The following is a 23,906-nucleotide window of genomic DNA, read 5'->3' as shown; positions in this document are numbered from 1 at the left end:
CAGAGGTTCCCTAATCCAGTGTTTTGAAATGAGCCCTCCAGCTGTTGTGGGCTTGAGAGACTGCCTTGGAGGAGGCTTAGAAACGATAAGATACTCCTTCTATCTTCATTCCTTTAGGACCTCTTCTTTTCTTTCTTTCTTTTTCTTTCTTTCTCTCTTTCTTTCTTTCTTTCTTTCTCTTTCTTTCTTTCAATCTTCTCGCGTCTTTCCTCCTCTTTAAATCTAGCACATTTAATATCTATGTGGACATGAGAATAAACACTTGCACTAATCTCATGCTGCCAATATGATCACACATTCTGTTAAGGTCGCAACCTTTTGTATGAACTTCCTCCCTCCTTTCGCCGTGAACTGTCCAATGAGAACACAGATTGATTCTTTGCAGGAAGTGAACATTGTGTACACAGAGGATAGAAGAAGATCAGATTAGAGAGTTGACCTAAGAGTTTGTTATTTATTTTATTTACAATGATCGCCTGAGATTGCAGATGTCATAAGGAGTAATGGAAGCTCATTAGCAGCATAGTGACGTACACACTGAGGAGATTGTTGTGTTGTCTCATTATGTAAGCAATGCAGTTACAGTGAGGAATCAAACAAAACTGACATTCCTGTGGAATATAATGCCTTTAAGTGAAATTGCTTGCATAATTTATGAGAAGTCTTTTCATGAATATGTCTTTTATAAACCATAATGGAGTGGAGTAATTTGAGCACTGCCTATCTCCCCTGTGCCAACAGTGAGCCTGCAGGGTGTAGGTGGTGTCTGCCAGCAGAGGGAAAGCGTAGGAAGTCCAGCAGGTTTCGGACAGACAGAGAGGGAGCAACAGGCAGCCTGTCAGCTACAATATGACAGTGATATTCAAAACGCAAATTTGGCAGAAATGACACATGAAGCCTGAAATTTTTAGCGGATGCCAGTACGCTTTATTTTACAGGTCCTTTGATTTCATACTAATTTCCTGAGTAAATAGTAGGTATTTAATGGTTCATTTTTAGGACATTTTACAGAAAAGGTGGTGCAATTTTGTACAAATTATATTATATTATAAAAACAGAAAAAAAGTGTTTAGTTTGAAGTACCCATCTATTATATTTGGGTTCATTATTGTTCATTTGCAAAGATTTTTTAACAAATTAGATTCTTAACAATTCTTTAACTGACAGAAAATGCTTAGTTTTCAGTGTGTAGTTTTGTGTGTCAAACTACATATTAACGTACTAGATTATGTATTCAATACTGTATTCAATGACTGTATTCATAATGAGTACATTTTCCATGTACTACTGAATTACATAACCCATTTTGAAGAAATGTCCTAAGAATTTACACAGCCGCTACTTTTAGAAAATTAGAAAATTAAAAGTTTTTTAAGAAACAACCCCATATGATAATATATCATTTGACACATAAAACTACACACTAAAAAGTGCTCGTTGTGTGTATGTTTTTTCCTGTCAGTTAAAAAAAAATGAATTTATTTAGAATTATTGCAAATTAACAACTTCATATGAACCCATATATAATGAATGGGCACTTACCAACTAAACCAACGTAACACTTTTTTCTGTTTTTCTTATATTTTGTACCAAATTGCACGCTTTCTGTAAAATCTGTTAAATAACTGCAAATTAATCTTTCTAAAAAATTAGTATGCTATTAAGGGACCTGTATAATAAAGCGTTACCAAACTGCCTTATATTTGGTGACCTAGAAGTGATACAAATAACTTGGTAAGATATATATTTTATTGTGCGATGTGGTCATTGCTTGCATTTGACATCTGGCTTGACTCCTACATACTGTAAAAAAGACATGCTGGTGGTTTCCTCTGGCAAGATCATCATCTTACATTATCACTAACAAGGGTGATTCACAGGACATGATCAATTATCTGTTATCATATCACTGCCATCATCCTCCTCACCATGTTTAGATACAATTACTTCCCATTGGGGTTTTTGGACATGGATTCATGCTTGCGGGGGAGATATAACTTAATTTTGGCAGTAATGTATTTAGCTGGTCTAGAAATAGGATGCTGCATGTACATATCTGTCTCTCTGGGTCTGTTATGGCTGACGGCTGATGAGGAAAGCAGCTCCTTAGTTCTTTATTTTGAGAAGATAAACCTTTGTTGCACAAGACAACAAGCTATCTTGGTTGTTTAATATGCTGCATGCGCACAGCAACCAGCAAATAGTATCTGAAATAACCATTACTAACCCCACTTGTCATGTTCATTTAGTATGTATTGATACAGACTGTGTTCCCATGAAAGAAGCAAGTTGTTTTAGGAAATGAATAACTCAAGAGACAGCCTATCGTGTTTCCCCATTTAACTGCTACATATTTCATGTCATCTTTCGCAGTGTGGTCTAGATGTTTGTTTAGCTGCAGAGAACATTTCAAAAGAGGAGCTTGGTTCAGAAATCATGTTTGTTTTGCTGTAAAGATAAAAGGACAGCAGAAGATGAAGAACTGAGAGATTAAACATGAGTTTTTGCTTCTTAAAATATTGTACATTTACGAGCACATGGCAGATGTTTTGCTTATTATTACTCGTATCTACCCCTGTCTGCCTCGGTGTCTGTCTCCATCTCTGACTCTCCAAAGACAAATTTTCCAATTTCGCTGAAATCGGTGATCTTTAAGTCAAATAGCCTGCAGAAAGACTTTGAAATTAAAGATCTTGCTTCTCCTACAATATGAGAGAGATCATATAAGATGCATCTGTTTGCTACAGTTAGACATCTACTCTGCTCTGTCTGTTCTCTCATTTTATTTCCCTCCGTTATATATGTAATTCACAGTATACACCTTGTTCCTTGTGTCTATAAATACACTGATCGCTGTCTCCTTCCTCTTGCAGTGAGTGTGCGGGCGCTGGATGTGACGGTGTCCCAGAGCAGTATCCAGGTGGCCCGCGGCCAAGCAGCCGTCCTGCCTTGCTCCTTCACCACCAGCGCTGCACTCAACAACCTCAACATCATCTGGATGGTGATACCGCTGTCCAATGCCAACCAGCCAGAACAGGTAGAGATACAAATAACTTACACCTACTCAGTCACAGTGACAGAGTGACTTTTACAGTGAAGAAGCAGTGAGAATAAGTGCTGAATTAAAGGAATATTCTTGTTATTTGGATGTAGCAGACAGAATCCTGCAAACCACTTTGGGTCTCATACCCTTCACTGTAAAGAGAGTATTGCTGTGACAGTTGTGATTATGCAGATGTTTGGATGGAGTAGGTAAACAGCCAGAGCTGCTGTACAGTGTTTAAAGACATACTGAGATTCATCTAATTTATTTTCTAATGCAACATCACTGTATATGCATCATGCGGATGGCTCCACTGCTTCCCAACGCCAACCTTACAGTCAAAACAGGTACTATAAGACTTCAATCTTGATCCGTAGTTAAGTGTGCTCAGATACAGCGTAAAGAGAATTTCAGAAGTTGCAGAAATGTATAGAGGCGGATAGACACAGATTCCGCTAAGTGTCCCAAATTGAGATGACGAAATAGTTGCTCAAGAAAATGTTTTAACTTGAGAATTGAAAAATTATATCCACGGAGCGTGACAAGAACCTTAAGTGCAACATTTGCTCATGAAAATGGTGATGATGATGATCCATCCCAATGCTAACATGCTATATTTGTGTGTTTTATGCCAAATATGCATTAGCCTTTTGTGCAAAACTAAACACAGACTGCAATAGTACTACAGTCAAACTTGAGCAGACACAGAAACTCTAATTTTCTCTTTTCGGTGCATCTGAACGCACCATTAGGATATTAGTTATGTAACTTAAAGATTTATTAGATTTACATAGAGTTGTATAGATGTAGAGGGTGTGTCCATAGTCTAGATAACTATCACTTTCTACCTTCTTCTGTAACCTGCAATGTCAGGTTGTACTGTTCTACCTTTAAAATAATGCATTAACTGTATGGCAACACATCCTGAAGCTCATTTACTGTTGAGCAGTTGTATTTTCACACAAAGATGCTGCATGATTTAGACTTAAGTTGTGTCTTATTGGTGTTAGTTTAGTCTCCCTAAAGTAGCTTCTCACCATCTTCCCTTCTCTACTGTTATTTTCTTTGTGTTTTTTCTCACCTTTCCTCCCTCACTCTCTCTCAAACTCTTCCTCCCCCCTTGTGGGACTTCTGTGATTCCATTTGAGTTGTTTAACATGCAGCTGCAGGCCGTACAAGCTCACCTGCCTCCCTTCACTTTGAACCCCGGCGCTGGTCGGCCGTCCAAATAATACAATCATCTTCTGCACTAATTACCTCACGCCCATGACAGGCTCTATATCGCAGCTGTTCTCACCACACACACACACACACACACACACACTGGCACGCACACAAATACACACACACAAACTGGCATTAGACAGACTGCTGGTCTAAATGCAGTACAGATCTGCATGCATACATGCAAGGCTTGTATATATTTACTGGATTCACACATACATGCATGCAGAGTGCACCATAAAAGTGTGAAAACTGACATGCATATATCCACACAACCACAAATGCAAATCACACAGTGATGCTGTCATGTGCACACCTGTGGATAAAGGCTTATACTCTTGTCTTCACACACGCATATACACAAAGAAACTAAAAACAAGAGCAAATACACTAACACGTATAGGCACTCTCTCATGGATGAATGCATGTGACTTTTAGATGCCAGCCGAGTGATGATGGGTGCTGATACATGTGGAAGGCTGCATAACATTAATCTTCTCATGCTATACCTTCACACTGTATTGCATGAAAGTTCACTTTAAAAAGGACAGATTTCATGGTTGCAACATCATGTGCATGCACAATTTAATAAAGATAACACAAAAAAGCCAGAAGACTTATTTCCATTGTGGTCCTTGTTGTAGTTAGGTGGAGGTGTGTGCATGTATGTGCCCGTGGAGATAGTGAAGTATGACATTAGCGGCATATAAAAACACAAAAAACATCATTATACAGAAAATATTAACACTGGGCATTAACAGGCATTATCCTGACAACAAGCTACAACTGTCTTTACAGGGGTATGTTATCTAATAGCCAGTGTTTCAGTTTTGCCTTAAACTGTCTGTTGCTATTCTAATGCTTTTAGGAACCTTATTCCAATCCTAAGCACCCGAGTATCTAACAGAACTTTTACCCATCTGGCTACTGATCCTTACCAGAGTCAGATTCGCTACACTGTACCTGGTGTTGTTCATGTGAGCCTCTCTGACCTGCAGAAAGAAGTTTAATAAGTAATTTGAGGCTATACCATTTACAATTTTTTGAATCTGACTAAACTATCACTCTGGACTCCATGAGGAGCCAGTTTAGCTGCATAAACTGATTCCTCCCTATGTGCTCTAATGGACTGAGACCTAAGACCACTCTGATCAGTTTATTTTGGGAGACCTGAAGTTTTGTCTTCCACAACTTGAGAAGACTACAGTACCAGGATGTGCTAGCATAATCAAAGTGGCATTGGATTAAGCTGGATGCCACACATTTCTGACTTTTCCTGTCTAAGGAACACTGACTTTATGGCCAAAAACTTAGTTCTGGCGTTCACGTTTCCTACCACTTTCAGGGACATACCTACACCCCCTGCATTGCCGTCAAGTGTACAGCCCAAGTAATTGACAGATGTTTTAAGGGAGACATTAAGGGACATTCCCCTTAAAATTATTTTAAAATTCTTAGCTTTGTTTAATCTGAGTTTGGAGCCAAGCAGAATTGATTGTTTTCCAAAGGTGTTAAGAGAGTTTATTGTCAGAGAACCATACACCGATGTTAGTCAGCTGTTCACTAAGCCTTTCCTGGAGCTGAGCCAACTTTTTATCAGCAACCGCCAGAGCTGAGTCATCTACGTATACGAACAAGTTACATTTACATGCTTCTTTGATGTCATTTATATATACTAGGAACAACAATGGGCCTAGCACACTCTTCTTCACGCACACACTTCTGACTGATGGCCATTTACCAATATCTAGTCCCTGTGAAACAAGTAAGACCTCAGCCATATCAGTGCTGGTGTGCTCAACCCATGAGCCTTTAATGTTGGGTCATCATCAGGGGTCATCATCATCATACAGTATATGACACATACATAGTTAAGTCCATGTGTACCTGCTCAAGCATACTGCATACACAAGGTTTTAAGTGTTCATGATCACAAACAGCACATGGGAATTTACACGCACACACACACATGCAATGACCCACAAGAAGAAACAGTGAGCTGGAGTTCTACTCTGTGCATGAATTTGGTGAGCTGTCTAAAAAGTGAGCGATGAAATAAAGTGCTGCGTGGGGCGACAGTACAAGTACAAGGTCATTTTAGAGGAAGAGAATGTCATAAATCATTACAGTTGATCCTAAAAGCCATTAAGAATTACTGAACAGAACTCACCCACTCACACACCCTCACATCCTGCGTTAGCACTTTGCCGAGCACACTCAGATCTCTCTCTTCTCAAATTTGAATACCATGTTCCGATATAAAGAGACAATGCAATTTATTCAGAGAGGGTACCCGACACACATCGGCTTCTCTGAAGTTGCAAACTTGGCTGATTGTTGTTGCCCAGATTAATCCTGTTGGGTATTTTGCTTCATGCTTTGACTTGCTGTCCAAGACGTAACCTTGTGTTTTACAGCCTTAAGCCTACACGGTTGACTCCACATTTAAGGCTATAGAACTTAATGAGTCAAGTATAAGCTTCATATATTTTGTTTATGAGGCGAGGAAGTGTGCCAGCCTGGTACATCTGGAGTCTGTTTAGATCTCTGAAGTAATTAATACAAAGGAGGGACGATAACACAAACTGAAAAAAAAAAACAAATTATTCCATTAAGTTGATCTCTTTTTAACGTGGCTCTAATCAAAATTTTCATAATAACAATGGATCAAATGACTATGTGTAATGTGGATGGAGATGTCTTTAGTGAAGAACCCATCAGCTCTATGAACTTTGATAGCATCTTTGTTTTCGTTTTCCGGCTGCAACTAACTTTTTTGGTTCAGTCTGAATGATCTCATAGCATTGTTTTTCTCTGCAGCAGGAACTTTTTTTCACCAAAAAAAAAAGTTCTAAAAACCCACCCTGCCCAGCACCAAACAGCAGACAGACACAGCAGTAACTAGCTGGGGAATATAGTGGAGTATTTTGCAGCTTGAGAGTCAGATATTTCCATCGGGAAGCATAATAGAACTGAAAGGAGAGTGAATATTGGACTCAAAATGAATGCTAATGTTGCTCCGTATGTGCTTGATGAGTAAATAATTTGCCATGTTAATTTAAAAGGTGATAATATAGCAATGTTATTTTTAAACCTTGTTTCCACAGCAGGTTTAATGAAGATTATAGTGTATAGTTTGACACAGGACAACTCGAGAGGGGTGTATGATAACAGAATTTGTCCTGTGAGGATTAAACATACTGTGCAATAGCAATAAAACACTATATCCATGAATTTTGGGTTTATTGCCTTGAGAGAGGCACTTTGGCTGACATGAAGCATCCATGTTTGTTTGTTTTTTCTTGGGGGTTGGATATATCGGAGCTTTCCAAGTCGTAATTACAAGATGGATGTTGATGTGAATGGTATTTACAAGTTGGAAACTGGTAATTAATCAATGTTACAGCTCCTTGTACTGTAGTAAACCAATTGGAAAAAAAAATGCAGCAATGAAGGGACAGATTTTATATAACAGCTGTGTGTAAATAATAAATTACATTCACTTTTGAATAAAGCTGCTGCCTTTGCAGTTGCAATGAATGAGATTAATGTAAAAATGTATGTATTCATTGACTTTGTACCATACAAATAACACTCAACCTCACAGTCTAAACTTCAGTGGTCACAGTCCTGTTTGTTTACTCTGATTACCTGACATGCTGAGCTCAAGATTATAACGTGTAGGCATGTAGCTTAGAGAGGTGTAATATGTGTTTTTTGGTGTGTGTGTATGTTCATGTGTTGTTTCCTGTGTATATAATCTGTCCATCATGCTGTTGCTGTGATCAAACGTCCTGACCTCTTTCCTGTGGGCCGCTAGGTGTGAGATAATCCAGATAAACACACGCCAACAACACACACACACACACACATATACACACAAAACTAGACAATGGTTTTATGTTTCTGAGCTGTTGTTTATCCTCTCTAAACTGTTTGCTGGATATCAGTGCTATTTATGCTCTAATAAAGGCTCCAGTTTCACTCTTCTCTCAGGAAACATCTGTGAAACTAATTTCTGAAACTGATTTTATAGCTGCAATCATTAAAAGAGTTGATATATCAAAAGTTTACGTGTAACACGTTGGAGACATTCCTTCACTGTGGTGAGCCTGGCAGTTTAATATTGTCAGTGTTTTCTGAAATCCTTTCAAATCCAATTGCTCTAGTCATAGAAAGAAAGTTGCTGAGAAAGTTTCATCACTCCAGGTCTGATGAAAACTCTTTGCAATTTAATTGTATCTTTTCTAAATGATTTTCTGTCTGGAAAATAAGTTAGATATGTTTTCATCAGTTCCTAGATAGGGAGCTTTTTTTAAGCGAAATAGTAAAATTGTGCAGTTCAGTGAAATGAGGCTCTGGTGAAATTGAGGTCATTGAGAATATGTGGTGCAGAAATGATGTTAATCTGTAATTGAGAACATCTGTCATAGTATTTTAGATGATCAGATTCTGATCCTTATCTGAACCTAACAATCTGCCAGAGGATGGATCAGATAGATGCTGCATTCACATTCTCTCTAAATGTAGCCCTTTTCTTGTCTTGCAACCCCCTTTCAACCTCGACTGATCGATTTTTTGGCCGACACATCAAAGAAAATGAACAAAGACCTGTTTCAGACAAACTCGAAAATGGCATGTTGTTTGTCCAAGGCTGTAACCCCTCCCTGTGGAGAAGCTGAGAAGAGGTTACACTCCAATTCACACGCTCAGCTTCACAGTATCTCATATACAGTAATGTGATATGTTTTATTGATCAGTACAAAGGAATTTTTTTTATTTACTTGCCATCACCCATGGGACATCAGCTCTTGGTAACATTGCACACAAATGCAAGATCCAATTTGGACCAAATGTATGTACTGTAAGCAAACAGTAAGTGAGTTGATCAGAGAGTGTATGAAGGCAGCTATGCTCTGAAAATGAACTTTCACAGCCTTTGAGAAAGTTTATCCATTTCAAAGTGATCAATTTGTCATCTTTATTTTTTATTAACAGTATCACTGAATGATAATGTCAATGTAAAAAATAATTGTTGGTTCATGTTGGTCACATGATTTTTACCATATCAGACATCCTTTCCACATCTGTTCATTGTTTTTCTTGGATTAGACACAACATGGAGAGCTGAAATTGTACTTATTCATGTACATTACTAATTGCCCAAAACTAACTACAATATCATAAGATCTATTTAACCCTATTGTTGGATTAAAGGCACATTTCTACAAACTTTTATTCAAATTGTTGCTGATGTAGGCCTACGATGTAAAGTGAGACATAATACTGGACTACACAAATAAACTTGACTTGTACTGACCATCTGTGACAGCTTTTACTATCACCATTCTCATTTAATAATAAGAAAAGAGAAAGATTTTGACCATTGTTGCAGAAACTGGCTGGTATGAAATTATCCTGAAAACTCTCTATATGCTGATGGTTGGCAATACCGTAAAGCATACAGGCATTATGTAGTTCAGGGGCTAAATCATGCAAAACCAGCATAAAGTGAGTAAAATGGATCTGAGCACATATTGTTCAGAGCATGTCTCAGAGGATAGAAAGAGATAACAGTGGCGGCTTACAGTCAGTAAATTGAAGGGAGGCTGTAGAGGTTTAGAGGTTTATTCAGGCTTTATTGAGGCGGTGGCAGTATCCCTCATGTGCAGGGCCAACAGGTCCTTAGGGTCAATCAGAAGTAGGCTATATGGTCATGAGACTGGTGCGGTGACAGAGAATATCCAGAGGCTTTCTGTATGCAGGATATAGTGTAAGTGGATGCTTGTACTGTATATGCATGTAGGAGTGCAGAGGATTTTAGAAGGGAGAGGATGTAGCAGAGGTTTACCGCTGGGCCAGCGGCGGAACGTCCTGCTAGTCACTTGGGCCAGCAGAGTTCTTAGGGCCGTCCGCCATCTGAGTGCCAGCCATGACCTCTTTTTTCCCTGCGCACAGTGACAAAGCCAACCAGGTCACGCGAGAGGATGAGGTGGTATACGCACACTTACACACACGCGCATAAATTTAGATCACATAGACACGTGTGGACAATAGTTGGACTGTGGCACATTTCAAACTAGAAAATCTGACCATTAAATTGTTATTTGATTATTAGCCTTGATTTATTTTCTTTTTTTTAAATTGTCAAATAGATAAAAACCAACAGGAGTGCAGAAAAAAGCAAAAGCACGGGGCAGGTGAAAGATGCAGCTCAGGTTAGGGCCTGCGTTAATCCTCTGCTCATTCATGCACACACACACAGACAGTGTTGCGGGTGAGGCCGATTGATTGGATCACTTTCACCGAGCATGCAGATTATTTTGTTAGGTCATCAGGAGTGTAGAGCCAGGTCATACCAATGCCGCCTGCTAGAGGGAGAAACAGGGAGGTAAGCTGAGACAGACAGACGATGAGAAAAAGACATTACTGATAAAGAAGGGACTGACAAAATCTAAGTGAGACCACACAGTTATTAGCGCCCTGTAGAGACTGAGACAGTTACTGTGACCGAACAATCACACACACTCGCACTCACAAGTCAAAACTGATACACTCTCTGTGAGTAAATGAATCTACACTGACACACTGCAACACGCAGACATACACACACACACGCACACGCACACACACACAGGAGATGCAGTTGCAGGCTCTCATCACAGCTGAGGAGCTGCCTATTCATCTGCACATAAGAGGACAAAGCGAGCGTACTGCACTCAGGAAATTGCAGCCGCGCAATTTACAACCGTTAAGCAGCGGTGGAGGACACAGTCACATACACACTCCTGCACTTTCATCAGAACTATCACTCTCACGCACACACACAGACACAGACACATGCGCACACACACACTGAAGCTGGTTGTTTCCCTGCCTGGGTCTTTGAACAGTTCAATGAGGGCTCTTTTCACCAAAGTGAATAGCCCCTCTGATTCCCCTCTGTGCTTTGTGTGCATGTGTGTGTGCGTGCCCGTGTGTGAGTCGCTGCGCGTGTGTGTGAGTGAGTGTCACACTTGTGTGCACATACCATGCGTTTGTGTGTGTCCTCTTCATCTTTTGTGTGGGCCCAGCTGAGGGGTGAGAGCTGTTTTGCATGTGGCTCGGTCTCACAAATGAGCTGTTCAGCCCAAGTTTGAAGCCCGAGGGAAGCTTTTGAACAAATTGATCTTTCATTGCTCTTAAATTTGGACCCGAGGCAACCTCACCTCAACCCGAAGGCGTAAATTCATTTGTACAAGAGTGTTCTCGCTTTGAATATATTCAAAGGTCACAGATGTAATGATAAAAGGCAAGGTTTTGGTTTAATTTCTCCCTGGATTTGGTTCCTTGTGCAGAGGACTGTCTGCATTGCTACACTCAAATTCATCAGATTGCTGTTTATATGTCTCTGAGTCAAAATGTTTTCAATTATGCATACCATTTAGTGGATGCTTTTATCTGAAGAGCCTTATAGTGCCATTAAAGAATACTTTTAGTATGTACTCCTTACCCTGAAATTGTCCCTTACTCACTGAACTAGAAAGAACCACTTACAAATAAAAGGTTTTTTGGTTTCTCTGTCTGTTTGTTTGATGTGTCTTAAGAAATAAAAGTTCTGTTTACTCTTTGACTTACTCTGACCACAAAAGCTCTTTTTCAGCCTCCTAATAGAACTAGGTCTCCCTCTAGTGAGGGATATTTGTAATAGTCCACTAAAGAAAAATCTCCGTGAATGACACTTGTTTACATTTTTTGTGATGGGATCAAAAATCTATAAGTTCCTGATTCTCAATTTTCTATTTCTCCTTTCTTTCTCCCCACACTTTATCTGTCACCGACGTCCCTCTCTACCTCTCATCCTTTCCCATGCACTTCCCTATTTTTTCAAACTTTTTCTTAAACTAACCGTCTTTCTTTACATCCCCTACCTTGTCTGTCTCTCTTCCTTCCCTCCCTCTCCCTGTGACGCCCCAATCCAGGTGATAATTTACCAGGGCGGCCAGGTGTTCAGCCTCGCCAACCACCTCAATGGTCGTGTGGGCTTCGTGGCCACTATGCCAAGTACAAGTGCCTCCATCTTCATCAACAACACCCAGCTGTCAGACACTGGGACCTACCAGTGCCTGGTCAACAACCTCCCAGACAGAGGGGGGCGCAACATCGGCGTCATTGGGCTCACCGTGTTGGGTAACTAAATGCAGCAGTGCTACAGATTTATTATTTATTATTGTTTAAATGTTAAAAAAAGATAAACAAGAGCAGTCAAAGAATAAGGCAGGGTAAAAGCTGCACCCCACAAGATTTTTATGCACTGTTGTCACATCTCCATTAACTTGGACCATGTAGATTTACTCTGTTTGCCCAAAATAAATCTTAGATGTCAGTTAAGGTCAGTGGAAGAGAATAATGTATCCTATTTAATGTCCAGATTGCAAGAATAGTTGCTTTCGTACCTGCTTACATCCGAGACTGTAGAGCCCTAAAGTAAAGATACAAACTAAATCTTCATCATTATGACAAAAATACAGGAGATTGAAGCTTTCATTTTCAGCTTTTTTAGTAACCAGAGGAATCCTTTTAAGCAGCATGCAAGCACAGTTGGACAAAACGAGATTCTTCAGCGTTTTTGAATATGCAGTTTCTCCTGCAATTAGGAAAACATTAGATTTGCTTTGTAAAGAGGTTAACATGACACCGCCCACTCTCTCCATCTGCCAGTGCCCCCCTCGGTGCCGGCATGTCGAATCCAGGGCACGCTGGATGTAGGCAGCGACATCATGCTGATTTGCAGCTCGGAGGAAGGTATTCCCACGCCGTCCTACTCCTGGGAGAAGCTGGACGCGCTGCCCAAGCTGCCGAACAACGCCATGCAAGGTATTAGAAACAAGCTGGCCGTCGGAGTTCCCTTTTGCCCCACCTTTGCTGGTAAATCTCACACGCATAGCGCAGCTCAGACTCAGCAACAACCCCACCATCATCGCCACCCGTCGTGTGCCAGGCCTGAACTACTGCCCGCCCTCTGTTCCTGCTGAGGGGTGATGATTGATGGAAGGATGGATGAAGTGATTGAAATGTGAATTTGTGAATGAGTGTGTGTGTCGTGTCAGCAATGTCCTTGTGAAAGCAAATAAAGTGATTGTGCTTTTGTGGTGTGATTATGTTCTTCCTCCTACTCTCATGCTGAATACCAACTCTGCAACAGTTTTCCCACTGTATTTAATCCAAACATTTGTTTAAACTGGGCTGGTGCAATAATTGACTTAAAACCTGTCCAGCTACTCTCAGATCCATCAGGATCACAGGAGCAGGTGTGTTGGAGTTGCAGTTGGTTTTCAGCATTAGAGAGCACTGGTGTAGTGGACTCTCCTTTCTTTTCCAGCTTTGCCCATTGCAGAGTCAAATAACCTTAATCGCTGATTACTTGTGTTGTGTGTACACTACTGGTCAATAAAAGGCTACTATACAAAGAGATAAAATCAATTGCAGACAGCAGATTCCCACACATGATTTCTTTTTTCTATAGACAGCAATACAGACAAATAATGCAGTTACTTGCTGAGAGAGGACTGTAAATCTAAAGAAACTGAATCATAATCGCAAATTCAGCCACACAAGTAGTTCATATTATGTTGATATATAGCCAATAGACGGTTAATAGATACTGGTAATTCCATGTAAGCAATGTAACATAACATGAACCAGCTTTATAGTTACTAACATTACAGTTATTGCACTTTGATTTCAATTATTTTGTCTTACACCTGTAGATCCTACAGTTGAAATATGTAAATTCAATTGTCTTGTGAGACATTTCAATTAAAGCTATTAGAGGGGATCACACCCTGTGTTTACAAAATAGAAACACCAACTCACTAAATAAATATATGCTTCTCAGTTCTTCATGACTACTGTATTTGAGCCTGTCTCACCTGGTTTGACATGTTTGATCTCATACACTGAAAGAACAAGGCCTTATTCTTTTGCATGCTGTATATGTTTTGTAAAATTTGAGCTTGTCTTCTGCTGTTTGCATTTGATTCAAATTGAAATGAGATCCTGGATTTGTCACTGTCACTCTAATCTCTCAGTGCGTTGTGTTCAGTTTGATACAGACAGCTGTGATATGTCATGTCACTGTGAAGAGAGCAGGCGAAAAGCTGTCTCACTTCCTGTAACTCATGGTGAAGCCTTTTTAATGAAGCCAGTAGTGTATTAATCCTGTTAAATTAAGCTCACAAATCAACTCATTCATCATTTGTGGAAGAAAGGAATCTGCACCTTTCCTATTTTACTGAATAGCATACTTCACTTGCACACCCTGTATTAAAGGTATACAGTACCCCCTATTGGTAGATGGTAGAAGTAGTTCAGTTGAATATATTGCCATATATTGTCAACAATTTTTAATGTTAAATGACTTATTTGCTTTAACTGAATTTAAAGTAATTCAGATGTGACATATAGACACTCTTCATGTAAATGTTTCTTTCTTTGCTTCATGTTTGTGTGCTTGGAAAATGTGCCATGTGTGTCCATGTATTTGTGTTTTTTAATAACCTTTAGTTACTATGTGGCTGTGTGTGTGTCTTCCAGACCAGATGCAGGGCACTGTAACACTGAGAAACATCAGCACCAGCACCTCAGGACTCTACCAGTGTACCTCCAGCAATGCTATTGGCAAGAGCACCTGCCTACTCAACCTTCAGGTTGTAGCACGTAAGTACACAAAGACACACTGCTATTTTTCTGCTGGATGAATGTGGCACTGTTATTGTCATATGGTACAGATGTGTGTACATTTATAGATGGAAAAGCCACCTCCTCATTTCACTCATGGACTGACAGATGGGGACAAAGTTAGAAGCCTTCTTCTTGAGTGACACTTCAGTTTGTCTGTTTGACAGTGACTGTCAAACAGACAGATAAACAGACGAAACAAGGAAATAAAACAATATAACTAAACACAGGACAACACTAGGACTATAGACAGCAGAACATCTGACACCAATGACACAAAAAGACAAGTTGAAAGACAGTCGGTTTGGGTCATGCAGGGTCAGACAGTTTTAAAAAACAATCTGACAATGTATGACAGGTCGACACCCAGTGTGTGTCAGAAATGCAGGCAAACGGACAGCTGAGTGCTGAGTCTGTGTGTCAGCGACAGCAGTGGCTCTCAATTATTTAACTACAGACAATGCCAACATGGTGCAGATGTAAATACTTATAGAGGTGAAGTTTTGCAACAAATGATTCTTTTCCATCCCAGTTTCTATTTTCTTTCAGTATCATTGAACAAAATCTGATTAAATATCCACTGTTTATATAGTCCACTAAACTCTTTGTGTAAGAAATACATGTTTCATAGCCATGTAACAATCCTGGTTTAGAAACAAAACATATTTTATAATGTACACAATTGCAATTTTTAGATAGCAGCTGTTCTTCAGGAAACACTTGAGTCATATTACCTGAAACCTTTAACCTGAACTTGCTGCTTTATGTCAAAATCAAAATTGCTTAAAAGAAATAATGTTGAGCACAAGCTAATCAACTTATTATATTACTTTTTGACATCATTTAGTTTTGTGCAACCCACCCAGCTCTCTCTTCAGCTGACAGCTATTCTGGATGACTTAGACTGAACTCCATGTAAATTATTTGTCAAACATTTGTGAAACCATCCTCTCCTTTCTCTGTCCTGCAGCCCAGCCTCAGAGTGTGGGTCTGATAGCAGGGACCATCGCTACTGGAGTCCTGGCTCTCATCATCTGCTCCCTGTTAGTGGTGGTCACACTCTTCTACTGGAAGAATAAGAACAAATATGATGAGGAGGAGATCCCCAATGAGATCAGGTTGGCCACTGATTGCTGATTTTCTCTTTCTTTGCAGAATGGTGCTTTGGTTGGGTGCAATCAAAAGCTCCTGTAGTCTCCAGTGCATAAAGAGCAGATAACACAATACTGGCAGAGAGGAGACTACATTTGTGACCTAATCTACTGTATTTTAAATGGCTATAAAATGCAGCAGCAACATTGTGTTTCTCATTGTAGAATACTAACAAAGATTCGGCTCAGAAAACTCAGGCCAGTGAAAGCTTAGAATATTCAGCTTAAATCTTATCTCGTAGAAGCATTTTTTTCCTATCATCACAGCCTAATTTGTCTTTTCAAACAGTCTGTGAAGCTCTGTCAGTTTTTTAAATGGGCTGCAATTTCAGCTCTCAATCACTCCATGAATCATTTAGAAGATAAATCATTGTTCAGATATCTGAGGCTTTGGCTGATTGGGATAACATCTGCCTCATTTTGGGCTGAAATTCCGCATTTACAATTTCCACTCCTACAGCTCTGCTTTTCCTGCAAATTACAAGAGAGACAAATGTATTAAGAGCCAGCTTGTTTACCTAAAATCACTCATAAAACATAATTTATATGAGTGATATTTGAATGAACTACAAATCAAAAGTGTGTTATCATTTTTTAATGACATGTTGTCTAATTGTAGTGGTTGTTGACTACAGGTGGTGGACACATTCTAAACACTTCTCATAATGTAATCCAATATAAAAGCCGTGTAACAAATCCCATCTGAGGTTCAAGTTTTATGTCCAGATATTATGACCGCCCACTGTGTATCTAACAGGGTCCGGGATGATCTGACAGCAGAAATGAACAAAGAACTATTTAGATTCTCAGTGTGTGCTGCAACTTGACTGCATAGTAAAGCTCTTTTAATTGTTAATGTGTCATTGAGGATTTGTGCTAAATATTTGAAGATGAACTAACTGGCTACCTCACTGATATAATTTTTCATATTAGTGACATGTTCACAACATTAATTCCAGTCAGTGAATGGATTCATAAAGGATTCACGAGGACAAGCTTTTTTCACAGCAGACATTTTGACTTGACAGAGTAGGAAAAGCACAGGTGTTACTAATAACACTAACAATGTCTCACTCAGCCATGACAGTGTGACCAATGGAATTCAGCCATCAATAACCTTCATCATTAATTTCATTTACACTGTTACTGTGTTTTCCCTACTGTGACATGTCAAAATGTATTTTATGAAAAAGGTCTATTTGCTTTGTTCGAACTTTGCGCTACAATTTACACTAATGTTTATAACCATTAGTGTAAGTATCGAGACCTTTGATGCCTATTCCTTAAACCAAAATAGCATACGCCAATCTAATAAACTCTGAGATTAAACTTTACTATATCAGGGTATTTGAAGTGGTTATATTAAACTGCTCTCTTTGAGCACCTATCAGTGATTTTAAAAGCAGCAAAAGTTGAGTTTTTTAGTCAAAAACAAACACAACAATGACATATTATCACCTTATAACACTGCTATGACAAAACTGTTAGCAAATAGTTGCCTCTTTCACACGTACAGCAGACACAGACCAACATTAAGGTTGCATTCTGGCTCCATCATGGCTACTGGAAATGATCCACAGCCATTCTGGCGTTTGTCTGTCCACTGGCTCTGTAACCAAAGTGTCTCTCTCACAGCTCCTTACACACTGGGTTTATGTTTGTGGGGGCTGCTCACGTCTCTGAAGCATGAAATTCACTTGTAAATATTTACAGATGCCTTTATTTATTGGCAATTGACTTAAAGGTCATTGTTTACAATGCATTTTAAATATCTTTTGTGTTTATACTCTGTCAGACATTACATTTCAAACAGACAGGTCACTTTTTCCATTGGCAGCTCATCCTCCACACCTGCAAATATTTCATGTGGGGTTCCGCAGGGTTCAGTTTTAGGTCCACTTCTTTTCTGACTTTAAATGTTCCCATAGGGAAGAATCACCCAAACTCATAGCATATCTTTTCACTGCTATGCAGATGATGCTCAGATCTACCGCTGCCTTAGTTCTCAAAATCAGGCCAGTGTAACAAAATTACAAAACTGTCTCCTAGACATCAAAGACTGGTTAGCTCATAACTTCCTTCAGTTAAATGAGGACAAGACAGAGACAGGACATCATACTGCTGCTACTGCCCAGAACCTCAATCATCTTTCTGCCTATATCAATCCACATGCTAAGATAATGGGTGTTATATTTGATAGCAATTTAAATTTCAACAGGCGGGTAAATTCTGTTGTCAGGTCCAGCTTTTCCAACTCAGAACCATCACCAAAATTAGGCCCTCCATCTCAAAAATAATTTCCTCTCACCCTCTGACCTAGAAAGAGTCATGCATGAACTAATATCCAGGCTGGACTACTGTAACTCCATGTACCTAGGCATGTCTCAGGCTACCATTTCCTGTTTACAACTAATCCAAAACCCTGCTGCCTGGTGATTGACAAAGTCCAAGAAATGAGACCATATCACCCCTATCCTCAGATCTGTACACTGGTTCCCCGTTCATTTCAGGATAAACTTCAAAATTCTTCTAATTTTTTATAAATTTTTCCATGATCTCGCCCCTACATATATCTCAGAATTTCTCACCCCTTACAGCACCACCAGACCCCTGAGATCCTCCTACCATGGCATGTTAGCTGTGCTTCGTTCATGTAAAAAAAAAAGGCCGGGGACAGGGCTTTTTCTGTAGCAGCTCCTCATCTCTGGAATAGCCTGCCAGAGGCCATTAGACAGGCTGAGTCTGTTGATGCACCTTAAGACCCACTTTTATTCTCTGGCTTTTAATTGTGTTTTATCTGTTTTTATGTCTAATCTAATTTCTTGGGTTTTAAATTTAAAGTTTAAACTTGTTTCAGTACAATTGGAAGCCATAATACCAAAACACCGAGCACAAAGACACTAAAACGCTGGGGAGTTGTGGAGTAGGATGACTCTCTGTGGGTTTGTCACTAATAGCGACTCCTTTCACATTAGTCATTAATTAATTGTTAATCGTTAAATTTATTTGTGCAGTTATAAGATTCATTTTAAGCAAGCCAATAACTATGTATTTTGATGTTACATGTTTATCTAACCAAACTGACTCTTTTTAAAATATCTCCTCAACAGAGAAGATGACCTTCCTCCTAAAAGGTCATCATCAGTGAAGGCTTTCCACGCAGACGCCTCATCCTCAGAGAACGACACGCTGACGTCTACCAACACCTACAACAGTCGCTACTGGCACAACCCAAAACCCAACTATGACACCAACTCCTACACACGCTACAACGGAGACACACGCCAGACCTTCTCTGCTGCTGCCCATGGCGCACATGGACACGGACAGGCCCAGAACGCAGGACACGGCCACAGTCCTGTGGTCACAGCACCAGGCTCAGCCCCACTGTCCCGCCACGCACAGCCCACAACAGCAACAACAACAGCATCGTTTGCCAATGGCAGTCACACGCTCCCGCCACCCAAGACTCTGGTGGTCACCACAAACTCTGCTCCGTCTCCCCCCACCATGGTGCGCAGCAACGGCTCTGTGAGCCTAAAACCGGTGGTGACATCCACACATGGGCAGCACACGCACTCCTACGCAGTGAGCCAGGCCACGCTGGAGCGGATGGGGGCGGTGCCTGTCATGGTGCCCGCCCAGAGCAGAGCAGGCTCGCTGGTCTGAAATCTGATTTGGTAAACTGTTAGCTTTGAAAACAAGACTATATTAGTTTTTGGTTGTGATGTTTGAAATCTACTGATGAAAAACAGACCGAATATGGGCTGAAGCAGCCCGCTGCCCTTTACAACTGTGTCTTTCTGTATGTCTCAACCTTTTTATCTCAAAACAAACTGATTTTACAGTGCAGAGTTCATTTGATGCCAATTCCTTGATGGAAAGGACCCTCCATTTTGGAGACGAGTACTACATGGAATCAGGTCATCCCCTTATTGGATGGACTTTCCTGGTGGCTGTGGCGAGATCTATTTCTCAACCACTTTTAGACGATTTCACAAAGCTGGAGTGAAATTTCCCGCAGAATCTCAATTCCCAGATCTTTTTCAGGGCTGGATCATTGTGATGATTGTGTTTTTTTGAACTGAAAGCAACGTAAGGCATTTTCATCTCAGTGTGTCCATACTGCATGGTCAGAGAAAAGTGAGCTCGGATTCCCACATAAATGCATGTGTCCCTTGTTTTAGGATAACAAATTAAGTCCATATTCTTTGTAATAATTTCTTCTCTCACAGTTGTTATTTTGATTGACAGTAATGATAGTGATGATGAGGATTATTATGCACTGAAGAAGTGAATGTTCAATGTCTGTTAGGGGTGACCTAAAGGATGAAAGTATAAGAATAAAATGATGTTGGTTGAATTTGCCTTAGAAGGGTAGAGAGCGAGGGGCTTTGCTGGGTGCAATACATCACATAATAATCTTCACTGAATGCAAACATTTTAATTACGTTTTTGCACTTTTCTGAGCAATTATATCAAAACTGCTGTCTTATAAAGAATAACTCAGTCTTACTAATGAAATGCTTTACCCGTACAACATAAATCATAATATTTCTGCACATACAGTAGGGGAATATGACACAATACTGGTGATACTGTATTTGAAGACAGTTTATAAAATAATACAAGTGCTGGATTCTCATTTAAACTTTAAACTGCAGATGGATCTCGTTGTAGTCTTTGCTGTGTTCATCCTTGCTGTTGTCCTAATCGGGTTCATGTCACATCAGTGCTGCTTTAAGAAGATGTGAATAAGATGATGTCTTATTTCATAAATGCTTTATAAAGAGACAAATATATATTTAAAGGTGATTTTTTTTCCCCTTGAAAAAGGCAAACACCTACTGTTTTCTACTGTACATATTGTGGCTACAACAGTAGGCTAGATTGTGGATCAAAGAAAATACATTACGTGTCTGACCGATACATATTTTACAACTCATGTGTCTTAATTTTTTCTTACGTTAGACAACAAGCTCGGTTTGATAGACAGTGTGATTGGTTTCAATGAAGGGATGTTCTTTTTATATTTTCTTTTTCTAATGAGTATTGCCATTTCATTAAAAGCTCTGAGGTAAATACAGTATGGTTTAACACTAATGGCCATATATTTTACTATAAATAGTACACACTTATGCTGTATATGGTGCAAAGTATCACTGTGTTTCTGACCTACTGTATCTATATTTTAACCAAATTTCACCAGTGGAGAAACACGTATTACAGTGTTCCCAAATTTAGCAATCCTCGTTTCTTTCTGTGCATGAACTGAATGCACAAAACTAATAATTTCCTGTAGCTATGATACAATATTTGATACAATTATTTGTGTGTTACATGCAGTATTGGAATGTGTGTTATTTTTTTCTTTCTTTAAAGCAATTTTTCTATACATCTAACTTGGGTTTTAATTAAATGTGCTGTTTTGGCATTTAAAGTCTTACAGAGACATATTTGTGTGCTAACAATACAAAAATATAACAAATACAATATCATGACTTATGGTAAAAACATTTTTGCATCATAATTATTATTATCTCACCACTTCACTGACTTTAGCAGCACTTCTTTATGTGAAGGTTATTACATTTATGTCTCTCATGCCATGTCCAAGTAAGTGTTAGATGCATTCAATAAAGAGTGTTAATAAAGTTAATTGGGTTAGAAAATTAAAAACAAAAAAGATGGAAGGTTAGACAATGAATTTAGAGTGGTATTAACTTACAGTATTAAGCATATAAGCAATAAATACTAGCCATGGTGATGTACTTTTGTATTATTGATGTTATCCCTTAATTCAAACATTTATGGATGGAGTCTCAAAAATAAGACTTGATGAGTGCTGGTCATTTAGATATATAAATAATGTACGCCTATGATACACACAAACCTGTTTCTTTTGATTTTGCCTGCAAGTCATGATGGAGATGACTTGTATTTTCAATTCTTTATGTGTTAATTTATTCTCTGCTCTATCAGTCACTACAGCATGTACTGGTTCAGATCAATCACAAACATCATGTCCATCTACACTGACCCAGGTCCAGGTCTGACCACAGCTACACATCCACTGTGTAGCTGTGTTGTTGCAGAACAGTTTATCTTTTTATTTTAATCTCAAGGCTGCTCTCTTGCCTACAACACATACACAAACACTGAGGTCAAATGATCAGTTCATCATAAATGTCAAAGCTTCCGATCACCTCCCCTCCTTATTCGTTTGTCAGTGTTTTCAACATGAAGTCTTCTATGTAGATTCCGATCACCATCTCTCCCAGCATCCCTGCCCTGAACACTGGCTGACAACGTTAGAGAAGAACTTCTCCTCTAAGATCTCTGGTGAGATTCAACATCCCAGAGAGAATGACAAGCTGGAAAAAGCTAAACTGAGATTATTTTACTCTTAACTCTGCCCTCCATTTGCAGGAGCAATAGGGGAAAGTGAGCACAATCAGTAGAAAACTACTGAGGTTTTAACCCATATTAAAAAAAGATTTCATCTTCTATCCTGGCCATTAGGTTGGCGTATGGTACACAAGGTGGTACATGGGTTGTGTATATAGATAAATAATGACATGTGATATATTGCCAATAGTAAAAAACAATCTGTAAATATGTAAAGAAATACATATTGTTCTTACTGTTGGGTTGAGATGAAATAGGAAAAATAACACTGGAACATGTAGTGAATAAATATTGTTAATACATTCTAGTCAGCATCCTGCTCATTTGTGTGTGTGTGTGTGTGTGTGTGTGTGTGTGTGTGTGTGTGTTTGCGTGTGTGCGTGCATGCAGTGTTTATAACTAACTGCTTCATGTATTTAAGGTGAATATGAACATCACTTTTAAAGAAGAAATAAATATAAAAGATAGAAAAATACACCCTCAAGTGGAAAATCATCATGAAGAAATTAAGACATTACTGCATTTTAAATATGTTTAATATATTCCGATTCTGCATAAAATATCTCGATGTAGATGTTGTGATGAGGAAGAGCTGCTGGGTCTCACTGTGGCAGAATAATGTGTAATATGAATACCACATTTTAGGCTTTGCTCAGCAAGCTTTCTATGAAACTCATTTATCGAGCCTTTGGTGTTGCTGCAGGCTGTTAAGACAACCATAAAGAAAAGGGATCTGTACAGAATAACAATATGAAAAAAATGTGTGTGCTAGTTTCTTTGTGCACTTGTGGTTTCTATTCCCAAGACAAATTGTGTAATATTGCAAAAAAAATGAAATGTTGTCCAAGTAAAGCTGCAGATCCCAGACCACACCAGATACATGAACACATCCACATTAAAATATGCAATTATTTTCTGTACATACCTCCTCTGTGTGGTGCTGCTGACCCTCACAGTGCAGCTGATTACAGTTTTTCTCAATTGCTTTGGCACCTTTCCCGAACGTATTTGAAGTTCTCAGCACTGAAAATGCATTTCTCAAACAGCTCACACATGCAGCAAAACACTAGTTAACCTGCAAAAGGCTGTAACTCACTTAAAACCTTTAATTGATGTTTCAAAATTAAATAATTGTGTCAATGAATAAGTCATTGCCACCAAAATGACACGTTCCTTTGACATTGTGGAAAGCCAAGTTGGTCGAAATGTTAAGAAGTTTTGTTGTGTTTTCACTGATACTGAATGCCTGCTATACCAGACTGTTATCTTTCTGAAGATGAAGATCTCTTCAGATGCTGATTTCAACAGTTGAAGTTTTCACATTCCACTTTGTAAAGCAAAAGAGCATTTAGATTTGCATG

At 39.2% G+C, this 23,906-nt stretch overlaps 1 protein-coding gene across 1 annotated transcript in view; it reads left to right on the top strand.

The window, feature by feature from the left end:
- The window catches only part of igsf11 (immunoglobulin superfamily member 11), a 103,845-nt gene extending 81,004 nt beyond the window's left edge, over nucleotides 1–22,841 (top strand). The window contains exons 3-8 of the mRNA XM_067594147.1: nucleotides 2,874–3,037; nucleotides 12,229–12,436; nucleotides 12,968–13,123; nucleotides 14,843–14,965; nucleotides 15,957–16,104; nucleotides 19,248–22,841. Coding sequence (XP_067450248.1) covers nucleotides 2,874–3,037; nucleotides 12,229–12,436; nucleotides 12,968–13,123; nucleotides 14,843–14,965; nucleotides 15,957–16,104; nucleotides 19,248–19,806 — 1,358 coding nt within the window. The 3' untranslated portion in view covers nucleotides 19,807–22,841. The remainder of the gene's footprint in view (nucleotides 1–2,873; nucleotides 3,038–12,228; nucleotides 12,437–12,967; nucleotides 13,124–14,842; nucleotides 14,966–15,956; nucleotides 16,105–19,247) is intronic.
- The last annotated feature ends 1,065 nt before the right edge of the window (nucleotides 22,842–23,906 follow it).

The sequence above is a fragment of the Thunnus thynnus genome, chromosome 7 (genome assembly GCF_963924715.1).
Source record: "Thunnus thynnus chromosome 7, fThuThy2.1, whole genome shotgun sequence".
In the NCBI taxonomy this organism is placed as follows: Eukaryota; Metazoa; Chordata; class Actinopteri; order Scombriformes; family Scombridae; genus Thunnus; species Thunnus thynnus.
The sequence above is the reverse complement of the archived record's forward strand: the minus strand, read 5'-3'. Positions and strand labels throughout refer to the sequence as shown.